Raw genomic sequence first — 18,195 nt, forward strand, 5'->3', positions numbered from 1 at the left:
CCGTGACCCACATCGGAGGCCCACAGTGACCTCTGCCTCGAGGAGAGGAGGAGGAGGAGGAGGAGGAGGAGGAGGCAGAGGTGGCAGCAGCGTCCTGAAGGGGGAGGGGCTATGTGACATTCTTATCAGTGCGTGTCAAGGGTGGTGAGGAAGATCAGCTGAGGAAGTGTGAATGCTTCTCACGCCCTTCCACTGCTGCAGACAGCTCACAGGGGGAACCCAGTAACCAGAAGAGGAAGGCCCTTCCTGGCGTCTTCCTCCAAGGAGAAGGGACCGCCATGTTGAGCACTTCTGCATACTGACCACACTTAATCCTCACAACAGCCTTGTGAGGTTGGCGCTGCCGTCCCCGCCATTGTCGGGCAGGTGAAGCCGCACGGCCGGCCAGCGGCAGAGCTGGGACTCTCTCCATGTGCTCTCTTGCTCTTTCTGCTCTGCCCTCAAGGGTCATCAAACTAAGCCATGCACACACGGCAGGTGTTTGAGGGCCAGGAAGTCTCAGTTTTGAGGTCCAGAAGATGCAGTAATGGCCACAGGGGGCCGCTCTGCTTCTCGCTGATTAGAAATCCAGACACTCGAGAGAAAAGCTGGCGTGTTTCACTCCACTCTGAGATAAGCTTTGGCGGGCCGGGCCTAAATCTCAGTTGTCCAAAAGGAGGGGCACCTTGCTGGGGGGAAAAGGCTCAGGACCTGTGGGGGTGCTGGGGGCTGAAAGTCCTGGGAACACTGGGGGAGACCCCAGGAACCAGCCCCCGAGTCTGTCCCACAAGGCCACCTCCATTGGCAGTGTGAGCACACACCCACCGGGAGGCGCCTACATAGAGGTGCTTAGCCAAGTCGGACGAGGCAACCGCAAGGCCTGGCTTTCCTCTCTGGGAACTGCAGGGCAGACGAAGCTCAGCTGGCCCAGAGGCCTTTGCGCTCCAGCTCATGGTGTCCCCTCCCTTGTGTCCTAGACGGGATCTATTACGGAGACAATCGGTATAACACGGTGAGCGAGTCAGGAACAGCCACGCTGAAAGCCCGGCCCAGGGTCCGGCCCCTGCTGACCTTCCTTCCCTTGGTGAGTACAGTCTGCCCTGGGGTCTAAGGGTGTGCTCTGGGTGGGGACACCTCACCTGCCGCAGAGGAAGCGGCCCTCCCGTCCTGGCCCGAATGGCCATCCACCTCCCTCTCTGCCCATTCCCTTCCTTCCTGACGCCAGCCGAGGGTGGTACTCTGAGGAAGGTTGGGATTAGGGGTGTCGGCTCCTCTGGGGCCAGGACCCATGGGCAGGGTATGGAACTTACGTGCAAAGGCAACACAGCAACGGGCACCCCTAACCAACAGGGTTCATTTTCCCACTCGCTGATAGCTGTCTGCTGCAGGCAGGCCTGCAGGTGGGTGCCGGGCTGCTGAGAGGACTGAGCCAGCATCGCTGCTGTGGGGCAGCACCCCGCCTGCTGTGGGAGACAATGGGTAGCCGGACTATGTGAACACAGGCCAGAGCAGGGGCAGCCGATCCAGCTGCAAGGAGGGCCTCTTGGAAAAGGAATGAGCTGCTCCATAGGACTCATAGCAGCCACCTTTGGGAGAAGGACATTTGGGGCAGATTTGCTTGTGGGTCTGAAACTACGGGAACAAAAACTCCGTTCTAGAGCCTGCAGTTGGGCTTTTGTTTTTTGACAAGGAAGGGAGACTCAAAACAGCCACTCTGGGACTGGTTCTGTTTACTGTGACGATAGTGCTTGGATTTTCTGAGACGTTCCAGACAAACGCTGTTTAACAGAAATATAATGCAAGCCTCGTATGTAACCAAAAATGTTCTACTAGCTATGTTAAAAATAAAAAGGAATAAGTAAAATTAATGCTTTAGTAAAATTACTTTTTGAGAGATTTTTGCTGAGGGGCTCATGCACTCACCAGAGAGAGAGACAGAAAGGGAGAGATCACCCCCTAATGGGGATGGCCACACTATAATCCCATCTCCTCCATTCTCCTATCAGGATTTTGGACATATGTGCACACATGCCTAGTGTGAGTATCAGGCAGCTGGGTCCGGGATTTGAACTACAGTCAATCACATGGGAGTCAAGTGCCTTAACCACTACACCACCTGCTGGCCCCAGTAAAATTAATTTTAATAACATATTTTAAAGATAATCATTTCAACATTTCATCAATATAAAAATACTAATGAGATGGTTTACGTTCTTTTTTAAAGAATTACTTAATTATTATTATTATTATTACTATTTTAAATTTGTATTAGGGCACATGTGCTTACCAAAAAGAGACAGAGGAAGAGAGAGAAAGTGAGAAAACAAGAGGCCAGGTCCAGGACTCAAACCACAGTTAGTCATGTGGCAGTCCAGTGCCTTAACCACTATGCCACCTGCCGGCCCCTGTTTTACATTCTTCTTTTCATACTAAGTCTTCAAACTCTGGTGTTCTATATGTGCATCTCCTCCTGCATCTGCCTAGTGACATTTCAAGTGCCCAGAGGCGGGGGCTACTCTGTGGCCAGCCCCAGTCTAAGAAGCCAGCCTGCTAGATCCTGGGTGCGCTCCTGCCAGTCAGACCTGGTCCTGCCTGGGACCATGCTGTCACCAGGCGATGGCACCCTCGTCCTCCGTGAGGGTAGGTACTGCCTGCACTGATGAGGTGCCTTGTCCCGAGTTCCTGGGGGCCGGTAGGACTTCATGGCACCCCATGCCTTGGTCCCAGGTACCCACACACCCTCCCCAGCATTGCCTGGCACAACCACCTCCCTCCCTCCATCGTCTCGTTCATCAGTTGTTTCTGGTTCGTCCGACCCCACCAGACTGACCCCATGATTCGGATGGGACAGACCAAGTCTGGCATTCTCGCTGCACCCTCACGACCACGTGGAGGGCTGAGCACGCAGATCTCTGGGATACGACTAAATTTTTTCTTCTCTTGTTTTGTATGTATTTCTTCCTTGAGTGAGAGAGATACAGTCAGAGACACAGTACGGTGACAGGGTCTTGATTCTTCAGTCCACGCCAGCCTCAGCTAGTCCCGGGCTGTGGGTACACAAGTTTGCACCTCCAGATGCAAGCCTGCAACCTTGCCATGGGGGTCCGCTGCACAGAATGTCACATTTTACTGCTGTGTCACCGTCCAGCCCCCGGTACAATTTTTAAGAGATTTTTGCTATAGGGTGCACCAGCTGGAGAAACAGAGAGAGAGAGCCAGAAAGCAAGAAACCACCCCCCAGGAAGGATGGCTATGCTGCAGTCCCTTCTCCTCCATTCTCCTCTTGGGATTTTGGGCATGCACGCACACCCATCTGGCATATTTTAAGCCACCAGATCCGGGACTCAAACCATGGTTGGCTACGTGAGAGTCCAGCAACGTAACCATTATGCTCTCTACTGGTCCCTTCCCAAATTTTTTCTTTTTTTTTTTTTTAAGAATTATTTTATTTAACTTTATTTATTTATTTATTTTAATTTGACCAGAATGGGACAGAGTGAGATAGAGAGAGAAGGAAAGTGAGAAAACAAGCTACCAGGTCCAAGAATCGAACTGTGGTCAGCCATGTGCGAGTCCAACGCCCTTAACCATCACACCACTGGCTGGCCCCCCCAATACAATTTTAGCTATGTATTTTCTGCTTATGAAAGCAATTCATGAAGGCCAGTTCATGGCATGGTGGTTAAGGCAGCTGGATCCCACATGGCCAGCTGCATGGTTTGAGTCCCAGACCTGGTGGCTTGAAAAACACTCTGTGTGGGTCTGTGTGTGTGTGTGTGTGCCTAAAATCCCAAAAGGAGAAATGGAGAAGGGATTGGGGTGTGGCCATCCCCCATGGAGGAGGTGCAGGGGTTTGCTTTTTCATGATCTCTCTCTTTGGTGAGAACATGCGCTCTCTGGCAAAAGTTTAAAAAATAATAATAAATTAAGCACTTTGTGGACATTTGAGACAAATATAGAAAAGGTGTAAAGCAAGTGAGCCAGCCCTAGCTTGGTTTCCAGAGATGCCTGAGACCGTGACGGAGGGCACTGCCCCCGCAGATGCAGCTGAGATGGCTTTGAGATGAGCTGTTTTTGGGGGCGAATCCGCCCTCCCCCTACCCCCGTCCCTGCACACACACTCAGAATCAGCGGCGTGAGCCCAGAACTGACTCGCCTGCACCTGGACTGGGGGTCAAAATGTTGAAAGATTTCTCTGCAGAGTAGAAATGGCTGTTGTCCCCTGAGTGTCTCCTCCTGTCCTGACTCCTCCCCCCAGTTCAGGGCCACCCCAAGAACCAGCAACCAAAGTGGGCACAGCTGCGTTTGCTCTGATAGACTGGCGTCCTGTACCTTCCCCTGCCCACCCATGTGGACCCGTCCAAGACAGGGCAAGTCCTGCTTTCCTGCCCTCTGGGCTGACACGACCAGGCAGGCCCTGAGAAGTCTCGCGGTCCCTGGCATGGGCTTGGCTGGTGGTCAGGCCTGGAATCCTGAGCCCTTCTGGGGAGATGCTTCCTAGGAACCATTCTTCTGGGCAAGCCTCAGCGCCAGTCCCAGGAGATGGGGCATCTCCACGCCAGCTCACACCCCCTCACTGGTGAAGGCTAGAGAATGATCACATGGTGGACTGACCACTGGAAGGGGCCCTGTCTGGTCCCCACCAAGCTCATTTTACAGAGGCAGGGACTGAACCCAGAAAGGGCAGGTTCACCCCACGGCTGCAGTGCCGGCTGAACCAGGAAAGACAGGGGCGTGGCCTGCCGGGGCCATCCAGTGACACGGCCATGTGATCATGGCTAACGTGTTGGGCATGTCATGTGCAGGGCGCCATTCTAAGTGTATGACACGTGTTTACAGAGTCAGCCTGTGGGAAGGTGACGGAGAGACTGCAGCACAGAGAGGCGAAGTAACTTGTCTAAGTCACATAGCTCAAGGTGGCAGAGCTGACAGTCTCCAGGCCTGAGTTCCAGTCAGGGCGTCCTGCTCTCCCCTCCACCCACTACCCAGAGGCTCCTCTTCCCCTCCCAGGACCTGAGGACAGAACCACTCCCACCTCCCTGCTCTGCCTCTCTGAATTCCCGTCCAGTAGCTGAGGCCTGCTGGGCCCCTAGTTTCTCGATTCTTTTTGGCCATAGACCCCTCTGAGACCATGAAGAGGCCATGGGCCTCATCCATGCAGTTTTACTCACAGTGTCGGCAGAGGACCTGCGGGCTCGCATCTCTGTCTCTGCTGCCTGGCCCGCTGACCCTTTCCCTGAGGTCTGGGCCAGGCCCTTTGCTTTCTTCCAGCAGGAGGCCTGAAGAAAGGGGAGAGGAAGAACAGCGCTCTGTGGGGGTGTGAGCTCCCACGCAGATACACACAGGCACGCTCTGCCAAGTCAGAGTGGCGAGGGAGCTGGGCCTGTGCCCCAGTCCGGCCTGACACTGTCCCAGCTGGCCTGGCTGCTGCCCCTCCCTGTCCTCCTCTCCCACATTCAGAGGGCACCTCCCAGGCCAGGCCGCCCTTAGGCAGAGGAGGCCCATGGCAGGAGTGCCCGAGAAGCCAGGCGACAGGTCCAGCAATGGCCTCTGTGCTCTGTCTGGGCCTGGGCCCCCTTTCGAGCAGTCCGTCATCGTCACTGCTCAGTGAGGGGTGAGATGCGGAGGGGAGGCAGTGACAGATGTGTCTGTCCCCTCCCTGATGCTTGTCACTTGGCAACCACAAGCTATCACGAAAAGCACCTCAGGGATTGGGACAGGGGGACCTGGGATTGATCCTCAGGCAGCTGGCAGCAGCCTTAGCTCTGCCACCGGGTTGCAGGGTGGCTGAAGGCCAGGCCTTTCCTCTCCTGGGTCCCTGGCTCTTCAGCCATCTGGGAGTCACACTGGACAGACCTCAGGGACCTCCCCGCCCTGGCTTCCTGTTCCTAATGGAATGAGCTCTCTGGAGGGCCCCAGAGAACCCAGGCCCTTGAAGACACATGGTCACTCCTGATCTGCTTCTACCTCTGTAAAGGGTGGCACTCCCGCCACCAGGGCCACCTGCCCTCCTGTCTAGGAGCTCTGAGAGGCTCAATTAGGGCTGGGGAGGCTCGCGGTGGCCATCAGGATGAGAGAGAAATGGGGCCCAGAGACAGGGGGAGGTCCTGCTCAACATGCAGCTCAGCAGAACCAGAGTAGTTGCCAGGTCTCCCGCTAGACCTGGACTGAGTGTGGGACACCCCTTTTCTCTTCTGAGGAGACATGGGCCCAGAGCTCAAGCCAGAGCCTGCCCCTCTGCCTGGGCAGGTAGAACAGTGGATGGTGGGAAGGTCGAATTCCCTGTAGCTCGCTCGTCCTTCCCTGGTCTGAATCAAACCATCCTTAGGGTGATGCGGGCGGGGAATTAAAAATTAAATGCCAATGTGGCAAAAATGGGGAAACTGGATGGACAGGTCCCCAGGGGAGCCCCAGGCACTGAGAGCTCCCTGGGCCACCCCACCCTCTGAGTCAGACGGGCCTGACTCTGCCAGGGAGGCATCCCTGGGTTCCAGGCAGGAAGCCGGCCTGCTCTGGACCCCTCCCTTTGCTCCTCTGCCCCTGGGTGCTCAAAGAAGCAGCTGGAGTCAGCTGGAAACTTCTTCCCAGCCTGCCCGCTTGCCAGGGGAGCTCAGCTCTCTCCTCAAAGCTGGGCTCCTTGGGCGTTGGAGTTTGAGCTCCGCGGGTGAGCCAGGCAGGGTCATTACTGGGTGGGAGGGCTGCAGAGGGAGAGCGCTCCGTGTTTGCGTGGGGCAGGGTGTCAGAGGGCTGTGGCCAAATACAGATGGAGCTCCCGCCACACACCCGTGCCCACCCCTCTCTGCCCACCCGGATCCTTCCTTCACAATGAGGGCTTCCGCCTGAACCTCCAAAGTTCCATCCACACCAGCGTCCAGCCCCGCCCACAGCTGTCCTGTGGCCACCCCATAGACCCCCCAGGTGTACACCTTTCTGCACGGGCTGCCTGGGGAGGACTGACCAGGGAGAAGGCCTCGAAGTGCACTTGGGGCCATTGAAGCAGGGAATTCTGGAGCTTAGTCTGAAAGGGGGCCAGTGTGGGCTGAGGTCATGTCCCCTGGACGCCGCTAACCCCTTTCCCTGTGGGAACGGTCATAGCACAAGATCCAGGACAGAGGCCCTGCAGCCTGGGTCTAAGGGCAGTGCTGGGGTAGCAGGGGGGTCCGCACCAAGATGGCCTCATTGTGGATTTTCTCCTTGGTTCCCAGAAGGGGTCTGAGCCATGGCGGCGCGTGGAGCCAGGGTGAAGGAGCAATCGAGCTCTTTTATAAAATGCTCCCAGCTCTGCATGTGTGTCGGGGGGGCACACAGTTGCTTTGAAGCTCTAAGACCCAGCTCCTCTTGATCCTCCAGCATCACCCCCACCCCTGGGAAGGTACCCCAAACTGTCCCCCAAAGCCTAGGCTTCAGCCAGCTGGGTATGTTGGGTGCCCGGAGGGCTTCCCTTGTGGCCTTCACTCTGGAGTGAGGTTCTAGGGTCCCTTCTCCCTGTTCTCCAGCCTACAGGGATGCCCCCAACTGTGCCAGCCCTAACTCTGGCTCACGGTTATTGGCCTCAGCCCTGCACTCCACCCCCCACTTTAAGGGGCTAGTGCCCCAGAGCAGACTCTAGGAGCAGTCTGGGGAGGAGGTTTGCATTCCTTGGGGTGCAGCTAAGGTGGAGCTGGCTGGCACCCAAGGTCAACCATGCATTGCCCCTGGCACAGCCCCTGGTGACCCTCCCTTGGGGCATGGCTAGGCCAGGAGGAATCCCCGGCATGAGGATGTGTGTGTCCCAGACCTGAGGAGGCTGGTGGAGTGTGCTGTGCCATGATGGGTAAGCCCTGCCCTCCTGAGCGTTCAGGCCTGCAGGAGCGGGGGAGAAGCAGGCTCTGACTTCCCAGAACACCCGAGCGGCGCCTAGCCTCACCCTCGGGTATGTTTTCTTCCCTTCCTCCTTCCCATGCTCCCTTCCTTCTCCTCTTTAACTCTGGAACGCTAGTGGTCAAGAGGGCGCAGGGAACTCCTGGTGACTGTCTCCTCTCCTCGATCCAGCCAGCCAGACACATGCAGGGGACTTTGCCCAGAGCTCCATCCAAAGGCTTGACTCTAGGGAAACCCCCTGAGCTCTGACCAGAACCCGGGGGGCTGGGGCCCAGGGGAAATCATCTTTCTTGAGCACACCTCGCAGGGCCTCTTTAGGCGTGCAGTGGCCTCCAGCATCACAGGAAACCCAAGGGAGGTAGGACTGTCCCCATTTTACAGGTGAGAAACTGAGCCCAGGAGGCAAGAGAAGGGCACGTTTATTGAGCACTGAGTATGTGCCAGGTATTGTCTTTTTTTTTTTTTTTAAACGCCAGAGGGTGCATAAATGAAAGCAGGGGCCGGGTAAAGAGGGGGAGAAAAGCCTCAGTGGAGCCTGGTTATACTGCAATCCTTTTTCCTCCGGTTTCCATTCTGTCAGGGTCCTGGGTTCGTGATTCAGATGAAGCAGTAAGACTGCTAATCTGGGGACCAGCAGGTGGTGGAGGGGTGATGTTGCTGGACTCCCACGTAGTTGACCGTGGCACGTGTGCATGCATGCCCAAAATCCCAAGAGAAGAATGGAGGACAAGGGATTGTAGCATGGCCATCCTTCCCCGGGGGGAGGAGTGATTTCTCACTTTCAGTCTCTCTGTCTCTGTCTCTCTGGCGAGAGCGCACTCCCTATAGCAAAAATCTCTCTCTCTCAAAAAAAAGAAAGCTTACTAATCTGACTGTGAAGTTGATGTTCTTCCACTCCATCACAATAATTTTTTTTAGAATTTTTAATTTAATTGTATTAATTCACTCATTTATTTAAATTTGACCAGAGAGAGACACACACAGAGAGAGAAGGAAAGTGAGAAAGCAAGCCACCAGGTCCAGGACACAAACCGTGGTCGGCCATGTGGGAGTGTCCAGCATCTTAACCACCATGCCACCTGCTGGTCCCAATCACAGTAATTTTTTGTTTGTTGAAAGTGTATTCATTTATTTTGTACAAGAGATGGAGAGACAGAAAGAGAACGAGGCAGAAACAGAGAAAGGGGCGCTCCTTACGGGGTCTTCCCATTGCGATCCTCCTGTCCCAGCCATGCAAGTTGTGGGCACATGTGCGCATGCGCGATCTGTACAGGAACTCAGCCCTGGCACCTTCCTCTGTGGGCTACTGGTGTTGTCACTGTGCTGCCTCCTGGCCCAAATCGCAATGATTTTCAAAAAAAAGTACTGTCTTTTTATTTATTTATTTATTTTATGAAGGCAACAGAAATTTGTTGTTAAGAACCAAGAAATAGGGCCAACAGGTGGCATTGCAGCTATGTCACTGGACTCTCATGGCAGACAGCAGTTCGAGTCTTGAACCCAGTGGCTTGAAACTCATGAGGGATGCTGATGTGTGTGCCCAAGATCCCGGGTAGAGAATAAAGGAAAAGGGATTGCGGCGTGACTGTCCCCCTGGGGAGGTGATTTCTCACTTTCCCTCTCACTGACTCTGTCTCTCTCTCTCTCTCTCTCTCCCCTCTGGTGAGCACATGCATCCTATGGCAAAAACCTCCCTCAAAAGAGAACCAAGAAAGGGAACCAGCAGTTAGCGTAATGGCTATGTCACTGGACTCCCACGTAGTCGACCACGGTTCGCATCCCAGACCCGGTGGCTTAAAACTCACGCCGGGCACGTGTGCGTGCGTGCCCAAGATCCTGAGAGGAGAATAGAGAAGGGATTGCGGCATGGCCATCCCCTCTGGGGGGTGATCTCTCGCTTTCTGTCTCTCTGTCTCTCTCTCTCTCTCTGTCTGGCGAGCGCACGCGCCCTATAGCGAAAATCTCTCCAAAAAAAAAAGAGAGAGAGAGAGAGAAAACCAAGAAATAGAAGAAAATAAAAGCAAACATTCTTGGAATGGTGCTTCTCTCTACCCAGGCTTCTCCTCAACTAAACACTGCTAGGAAAGTTTTGTTTTTAATAAATTTTAATTTAATTTATTTTAATGGCCAGAGGGTGTATATGCTCACCAGAAAGAGACAGAGAGACAGGAAGAGGGCAAAGGAGAAAGCAGCCCCCAGTGGGGCACGGTCGCACTGCATTCCCTCCTCCGCTTCCCCACCCTTGATGGATTCGAGGCGTGTGCGCACTTGCATCCTGCGTGTTTTTCAAGCTGCCTGAACCAGGACATGAACCACACGGCTGGCCATGAGGGATCCACCTCTCTTAATCGCCAGGCCATGGGATCGTCCGGGGGATTTTCGGTATACTAGGCAGACATGAGCTAAAGGGCTGCTTCAAGGGCCAGCAGGTGGTGTGGTGGTTCGGGGGCTGGACTCCCACATGGCCGACTACCGCTCAGCAGTTCAAGCCCTGGACCTGGTGGCTTGCATTCTCTCTCTCTCTCTCTGGTGAGCACACGTGCCCTATAGCAAATTAAATAATAATTGTAGTAATAAGTTAAATAAATAATTATTAAAAAGAGAAAAGGGCTGCTTTGACTGAGCAGGGCTGCTGGCTTGTGCACGTCTGTGAAATGAGCGAGGTGGCTGACGGTCTTAGCTCTGGGTGTTGTCTGGGTGTGGGGACAAGGAAGTGCTGAGGCCAGTTTCGTGGAGCTCCCCACCTAGCAGGGCCAGGGCTGAACTCTGCCCCAGGCACTGGGGCAGCAGTGCAGGGAGTGGCCCTGGTCTGGGCCAGCTGCCCAGCTGGCCCGAGGAGGGAGGCCGGGCAGGCCTGCCCACCAGGGCGTGCCGGATGCTCATTTGCATGTGCTTTGCCTCCTCTGGGCAGGCTGGCCCACCCCTTTGTTGATGTGGGCTTCCACCCTCTGAGAGGGCCACACACCCCGCTCCCCTGAGCATGTCCGAGGCGCATGCCAAGCTCTGCAGGCAGCACCCTGGGGCACCCCTCATTTTCCCAGAGTGCTGAGGGCCGGGCAGCGTGAGGGCGCGTCACAGCAGCTCCCCGTGCGACTGCCACAGTCAGAGTCCCAGAAGTGACCCCAAGCATAGACCTGCCTGCCTAGCTCGTGGTTCCTGGAAAAGTAGCTTCAAGAACGGTGCGTCCCCGCTCTCCTCCTGCTTACTCACGTGCCCTTCCGCCTCCCTGGCATTAGAGAGCCCAGAGGCCTGGCAGCGGTCTGTCCCCACACTTTGAGGGGTGGCCCCAGTATCAGGTCACTGCCTGTAGGACACAGGTGAGCTGAGTCACAGAAGAGACACCTCTGGGCCTGGACTCACGAGACGCCATGGCCGGAGTGATCCGTGAACAGCGTTTACAAAAGCGGAAGACTGAGCCCCAGAGCGAGGAGTGACCTGAGCTGGACCCAGAGCACAGGCCGTCCCCCTTCTCTGTCCTGTATTCTCTGCCGCTCACTCACCCGCCTGGGAATTCATTCATTCGACAAACATTGCTGACTTGCCCAGTCTGTGCCAGGCACGTGGTAAGAGCTGGTTGTCACTGACCCTCAGCTAAGCTGGGCTGGCGGCTGAGACTCGTCATGTCTAATAGACTCAAAGCTGTGCCGCTGACAAAGGGTGACGACAATGCCGCTCATGGCAAGGTGGGCAGGCTCCGGGCCCTGGATGGCCTCTGCCACTTCGCTGTGTGATCTCAGGCAACGTGCTTGGCCTCTCTGGGCCTTAGTTTCCTCATCTGCCAAATAAAAGCAATAGCCTGTCCCTTAGGGCTACCGCAAAGGCTAAGTGGGTTAGTACCCAGAGCTGTGTCTTGCACACAGGAGGCGCCGAATAAATGCCAGCTGTCATAATAACACACACGGGGAGAGGAATTGGGTCAGGCTGGGTTTCCAAGGAGGACTTCATGGAGAGGCTTTTTTTTTTTTTTCCCCACGGTTTTTGCCATTGGGCACATGTACTCGCCGGAAAGACAGACAGAACTAGTGAGAGGGAAAGTGAGAAATCACCCCCCAGGGGAGATGGACTCCACAGTCCTTTCTCCATGGAGGGGCATTTAATCTAGGGTTTATAAGAGAGCTGGGAGTTTGCCAGGCAACATAAGGCTGTGGAGGCGTGAGAAGATGAAGACGTGGATCCCAAGTAGCCACAGTGGTCTCCCGAGGGTGGGGAGGCAGGTGTAGCCGAGGCATTGAGAGGCTTTTTCAAGCTACTCAGCATCTCCAGAGCCCCTGAAACCTCTGACAGGCCCGTTAAGGAGTGGTCTCTGCTCCACCAAGGATCCCTGCTACAAGAAGCCCACTTGCAGGCCAGCCGGTGGTGCGGTGCTTAGGGCAGCTGGATCCCACATGGCTGACCGTGAGGTTTAAGTCCCGGACCTGGCAGCTTGAGAAACATTCTGTGTGTGTGTATGTGTGTGTGTGTGTGCATGCCCAGAATCCCAAGAAGAGAATAGAAGGGATCGTGGTGCGGCCATCTCCCCTGGAGGGTGCTTTCTCACTTTCCCTCTCAGTTTCTCTCTGGTGAGTACACATGCCGGTAGCAATTTTGCTATAGGGCGCGTGTGCTCGCCAGACAGATAGAGACAGAGAGACAGAAAGCGAGAAATCACTCCCCAGGGGGGATGGCCACACCGCAATCCCTTCTCCGTTCTCCTCTTGGGATCTTGGGCACGCACACACACGTGCCTGGCGTGTGTGTACGCCACCGGGTCCGGGACTCGAACCACGGGCGACTACATGAGAGTCCAGCGACAGCAATGCCGCAATCTGCTGGTCCCCCTTTTTTTTTTTTTGGAGAGGTTTTTGGCCATTAGCAATTTTAAAAGGCAGAATAAGAGGCCCACTTACTCCTGAGTGAGTTGGATCCCTCACGTACACAGGGATGGGGAAGACACAGACATAAACCGCTAGTTAAAAGGTCTGGGGGGTGGGTGGGAAGATGGCCCAGGCTGTGGGGGCTTGTACAAGGTCTCAAGGCCACACTGAGGGTGTCTGAATTCCCTCCTCCAGACAATGGAAGGACCCTGAGCAGGGAAGTGACGTGCTCCAAGGTGAATTTGAGAAGCATCCCAGAGCAGTCTTGGGGAATGGAGAGAGACAGAGGCCAGGGGAGCTTCGGGAGACGATGGCAGTTGTCTGTCCCTCTGCGTAGGTCAGAGACGGGGGCCTGAGGCAGGGCTGAGGGCTCAGGAATTGCGGGCAGAACTGGGTGACAAGCTGGGTTTGCAGGTGAGTCCAGGGGCCTGGAGAGGCAGTGGTATACAGGATGTGAGCCCACGGACAAGTCATTCGACCTCTCTGGGCCTCAGCGTCCTCATCTGTAACGTGGAGGTAGCAAAACGAGCGCCTACGTCACCAGGCTGCTGTAAAAAGTGAGCTTTTAAATGTACAATTCGGTGGCATTAAATACACAACTTTTTGTTGTTGTTGTTTTGTTTTGTTTTGCTACAGGGCATATGTGCAGCCCAGGTCAGGAGAGAGAGAAAGTGAGACATCACCCCCCCAGGGGGATGGTTACACCACAATCCCTTGTCCTCCATTTTCCTCTTAGGATTTGGAGCATACATGCACACATGCCTGGTATGATTTTCAAGCTACCAGGTCCAGGACTCGAATTGCAGTCAGCCATGTGGGATCCAGCTGCCTTAACCTCTGTGCCACCTGCTGGACCCATAATGTCTCCATTTAAATCCATTGTAAAATGCAGGAGAGTTGCAGGGATGCTATGAAGAACTCCCTAGCGCCTTCACCCAGTCACCACGCTTTGTCACGTGTGTGTTATTATGGTTGCTCCCTCCTTCCCTTTACCAGATACATAAAGGGACATTCTGATCAAGGAGAGACTGCACGTACAGCGGAGGTCCTGTTAGGAGCAGTAGCGGCCACGTGGAGCCGAGGTGTGTAGTGGGGTCTGCATCTGAGGAAGCGCACACTGTGAGGTTCACACAAGGCATCGCCATCGGGCAGCACACTTCTCAGAATGCCTGTGAGCGAGGGACAACTGGGCATGTTGGTGTTTTCTGAAGCGTCCGTTGAGATAGTGTGCCCTGAGGTTCCTGCGTTCTTCGGCGTGCGTGACCTGGGGACAGAGGCATCCTCTGCAGGGCTCTCACACTCAGGAACTGCATTGGATACCATACTGTTATCTGCGGCGTGGCTCCTACTCAATTATTGTCCATTGTCTAGTACTGCCCTCCGCACACCCCTCCCCACGATTCCAGGCAGTGCTTAGCATTTGGGTGTCACCTCCAAGCTCTTCTTCAAGTTGTTTTTTATTTTATTTCCAGAGGGAGGTGGGGGAGGAGGTGGGGAGAAAGGCATCCCTGACTAGGCATCCTCTCCCCAGCCCTGCAGCCAGCTAGGACCGTGGACACACCCGTGGGCACGTCCGGCGTGTTCACATAGCATCATGGGACAGCTCCGGGTTTGTACAGCACAGGCTGATAGGTCTCCAGGCTCTCTTCTTTGTTATCTTTTTTCTTTTTTTAAGTTTGCCAGAGGGCATGTGCGCTCATGAGAGAGAAAAAGAAAGCACCCCTTCCCCCATAGGAGATGGCCACGCCATAATCCCTTCTCCATTTCTCCCTTCTCTCAAGATTTTGGGCACATACACACATACAATCAGCATGTCTTTTTCTTTCTTTCCTTCTTTCTTTCTTTCTTTCTTTCTTTCTTTCTTTCTTTCTTTCTTTCTTTCTTTCCTCCTTTTTTTTGGGGGGGAGAGGTTTTTGCTATTGGGCGTGTGCACTCACCAGACAGACAGAGAGAGACAGAGAGATAGAAAGCAAGAAATCACCCCCAAGGGGAGATGGCCATGCCACAATCTTTTCTCCTCCATTCTCCTCTCGGGATCTTGGGCATGCATGCACAGGTGCCTGGTGTGAGTTTAAACCACCGAGTCTGGGACTCAAACTGTGGTCGGCTACATGGAGTTCAGCGACATAGCCATTACACCAACTTCTGGTCCCCAGCATGTCTTTTAAGCTGCCGAGTCTGGGACTCATCCACGCAGTCAGCCATGTGGGATCCAGCCACCTTAATCACCATGCTCTGGGCTGGCCCAGCCAGACCCTCTTCTTCAGGCTTTTCCTCAGGCCTCTGAGGCTGAAGGAGGCAGGTTAGGGGACTGAGCACCCACAGATACCCATGCTGTCCACACCTACGCTTTTGCACACTGAGCTACGTCACCATCCGAGCCGGTGCGCTCAGTGCCATGTGCTGGTCGCTGTGGTGAGGGGACTGAGATTAAAGTGGGTTTACATCTGCGTTCGTGAACACACCCCTGTGGACGGGATGGCTGAGCGAGCACTGGAGCCTGAGTGGGTGCCCGTGGGAAGGAGTGGGCTGGCGGGGGTGGGAGGCAGAGACTGCTCAGTTCTGCACTGGGAACTTCCGAAGGGATGAGGCCAGACTTTGGGCCTGGTCCGACGGTCCGATGGTGTTGTGCTAAAGCAGTGAGTGTGTCCTGGGACTCCCTGTGTGCAGAGAGGGACCAAAAAAGCCCGATCGTGGGCCAGCAGGTGGTGTGGAGATTAAGGCGCTGGATCCCACATAGCCAGTTACACAGTTGGAGTCCCAGACTCTGTGGCTTAAAAATCAAGCTGTGAGGAACCAGCAGGTGGCATGGTGGTTGAACTGCTGGACTCCTCCATGGCCGACTGCAGTTCAAATCCTGGACCTGGCAGCTTGCTTTCTCTCTCTCTCTCTCTCTGGTGAGCACATATGCCCTATAGCAAATTTAAAGATAATAATAATAATAATAATAAATAAAAATGAAAGAAATAATTCTTTTTAAAACAAGAAAAGAGGGACCAGCAGTTAACGTAGGCTATGTCACCGGACTCCCACATAGTTGACCACGGTTCGAGTCCTGGACCAGGTGGCTTAAACTCACGCCGGGCGCATGTGCGTGCATGCCCAAGATCCCGAGAGGAGAATGGAGGAGAAGGGATTGCAGTGTGGCCATCCCCTCTGGGGGGTGATTTCTCGCTTTCTATCTCTCTGTCTCTCTTTCTGTCTCTGTCTGGCGAGCGTACGCGCCCTATAGCAAAACCTCTCAAAAAAAAAAAAAAACCAACAAGAAAAGAAAATCATTCTGGGCACATGTGTGTGCATGCCCAACATCCCAAGAGGAAACTAGAGAGGGGATTATGGTGTGGCCATCTCCACTGCTCTCCCCCCCCCTTCCCTCCCCTGTCTTTCTCTGGTGAGCGCACACACCCTATAGCAAAATTTAAAAGAAAAGAAGCCCGTTCTGTTGGAGCTGCTGTGGACTTCGATCCTGCAGTCTTGGGAGCCTAGTATGGTTTCCAAGTGCTGTAAGATCAAAGGGCTGGGTGGGGAGTATACCTCCAGCCCATAAAGTCCATCTGCCCTCCTCCCAGACGCATAATTAAGCGCTAGGAACCGGGTTGCTTCCAGGACTGCAGGCAGCTTAGCTCTGATTGTTCCCAATTTCACACCTTCCTTGGGAACAGGATTGGAAGATATAATCCTTCCACTAGCATCGGTTTCCTGGGTTAGGGGAATATTCTCATTTGATCTTTATAATAGCCCTGCAAAACAGGAACATTATCTTCATTTTTTTTCTTTTTTTTTTTATTTGCCGGAGAGTGTATGCATTCACCAGAGAAAGATAGAAAAAAGAGAAAAAAGGAAACACCTCCCAAAGGTGCACGCTGTTACAATCCCTTCTCTGTCATTTCTCCATCCTGTTGGGATTTGGGGTATACATGCCCATCACCTGACGCATTTTTCAAGCCACAGGGTCTGGGACTTGAACCGTGTGGTTGACCATGTGGGAATCTAGCCCCTTTAACCACTAGGCTACAGGGCTTGCCCCATTATTTTATAAATGAAGACAGCAGGTCTTAGTAATTCATAGAAAAGGCAAGATGGAAAGCCTAAGTTTGCACCCTGGCTCTGTTAAAGACTTTTGAGAAGACGTAAGTTCTGGTTTTTTTCCTTTTACTTGTCATAAAGAATGTGTGGTAATTCGTGTATGAGAGAGACATGAGCACCCTCCCGAGGGTCCAGTCACAATGAAACCCTTCCTCCGGTCCTCCAGCCCATCGGATCTCGGGCATGCATGCACATGCTTGGAGTGACTCAGGCTGACTGGCCAGGGATTTGAACCGTGGTCACCTGGTGGGACCTAGCTTCTCTAGAGCAGTGCGTTACTGCTGGCCCATACACGTTCCCAGTACACTGCCAGCATACAGAAGGAGCATACGCATCTCCACTGCTCATCCAGTCACACCGTGGCTGGCAAAACTGAGCATGAATGGGGGGACCAGCAGGTGGTGTGGTGGTTAAGGTGCTGGACACTCCCACATGGCTGACCGCAGTTCAAGCCCCAGACCTGATGGCTTGCTTTCTCACTTTCCCTCTGTGTGTGTGTGTGTGTGTGTGTGTGTGTCTGGTCAAATTAAAATAAATGAATGAATGAATGCAACTAAATAAAATAATTCTTAAAAAAAAAAAAAAAAAACGGCATGAATGGAACCCAAGACTTTCAACGCTAAATCCCCAAGTCTTCCTACTTGCCAGTAATGTTCGAAAGAGTCATTGGAGACCTCAGCCCTGGCTTTTGTAGGCCTGGCCTCCATCTCGCCAAAAGCGGAGTGTGTGTACTTGACGGAGGTTTCCACGTAATCGGGGATCTACGTGTGTGTGTCACCCGGGCCAGGCCCCGTCCCGTCCTCCGACCCAGAATCACTAGGGTGAGAACGGAGAAGGGTGTGGTGTCGGCTCTGTAAATCAAGTAGCAGGGAGACAAAAGCAGGTGATGGCTCACGGCCGTTCCGGTGTCAGAATCCATTAAGAACAAGACGATGAACTGCTTGGCCCCCAGATGATCCCAGGGCAGTGCCACCCTGGCCCTCAGTCACCCAGGGTCTCATGGCTACATCTGTAACTGCTGCCTTGGGTCTCTACTTGTACAATAAGCCACAAAGCCCAGCGGGTGAGCAGCTCAGCCCACAGTGAGTGGCAGCTGGGCTTACCATGTGTCCAGTTTGGGGGATACCCTCAAACGTGATCGTTGGGCTCCAAGGAGCTCCGGATCTCTTTGGGAGAACTTGAGGGCCATCTAGTGAGCAAATAAGAGCCCTCTCTGGAGGGCTTGGCTGTGGACTTCTTTCAGCACAATCAGGTTAGCGCAGACTAGGGACACCTCCTTAGTAAACAGCAGTGGCTAACGTTCACTGGGCTTTGCCACAGGCCAGGAGCCAAGTGCTTCTGTGTACTGTGTCATTTAGTCCCCGCAACCTCCCTAAAATTGCTGTGTGTGTGTGTGTGTGTGTGTGTGTGTGTATGA

General features: G+C 54.1%; 1 protein-coding gene across 1 annotated transcript in view; it reads left to right on the forward strand.

Annotated features, from left to right (window-relative positions):
• CUNH6orf132 (chromosome unknown C6orf132 homolog) overlaps positions 1 to 18,195 on the forward strand; it is a gene marked incomplete in the record, with an annotated part of 43,777 nt that overhangs the window by 12,633 nt on the left and 12,949 nt on the right. Inside the window, 1 exon segment of the mRNA XM_027771882.1 lies at positions 957 to 1,063. Within this exon segment, the coding sequence (XP_027627683.1) occupies positions 957 to 1,063 (107 nt within the window).

This window comes from Tupaia chinensis, unplaced genomic scaffold (genome assembly GCF_000334495.1).
Source record: "Tupaia chinensis unplaced genomic scaffold, TupChi_1.0 Scaffold000238_1, whole genome shotgun sequence".
NCBI lineage: Eukaryota > Metazoa > Chordata > Mammalia > Scandentia > Tupaiidae > Tupaia > Tupaia belangeri.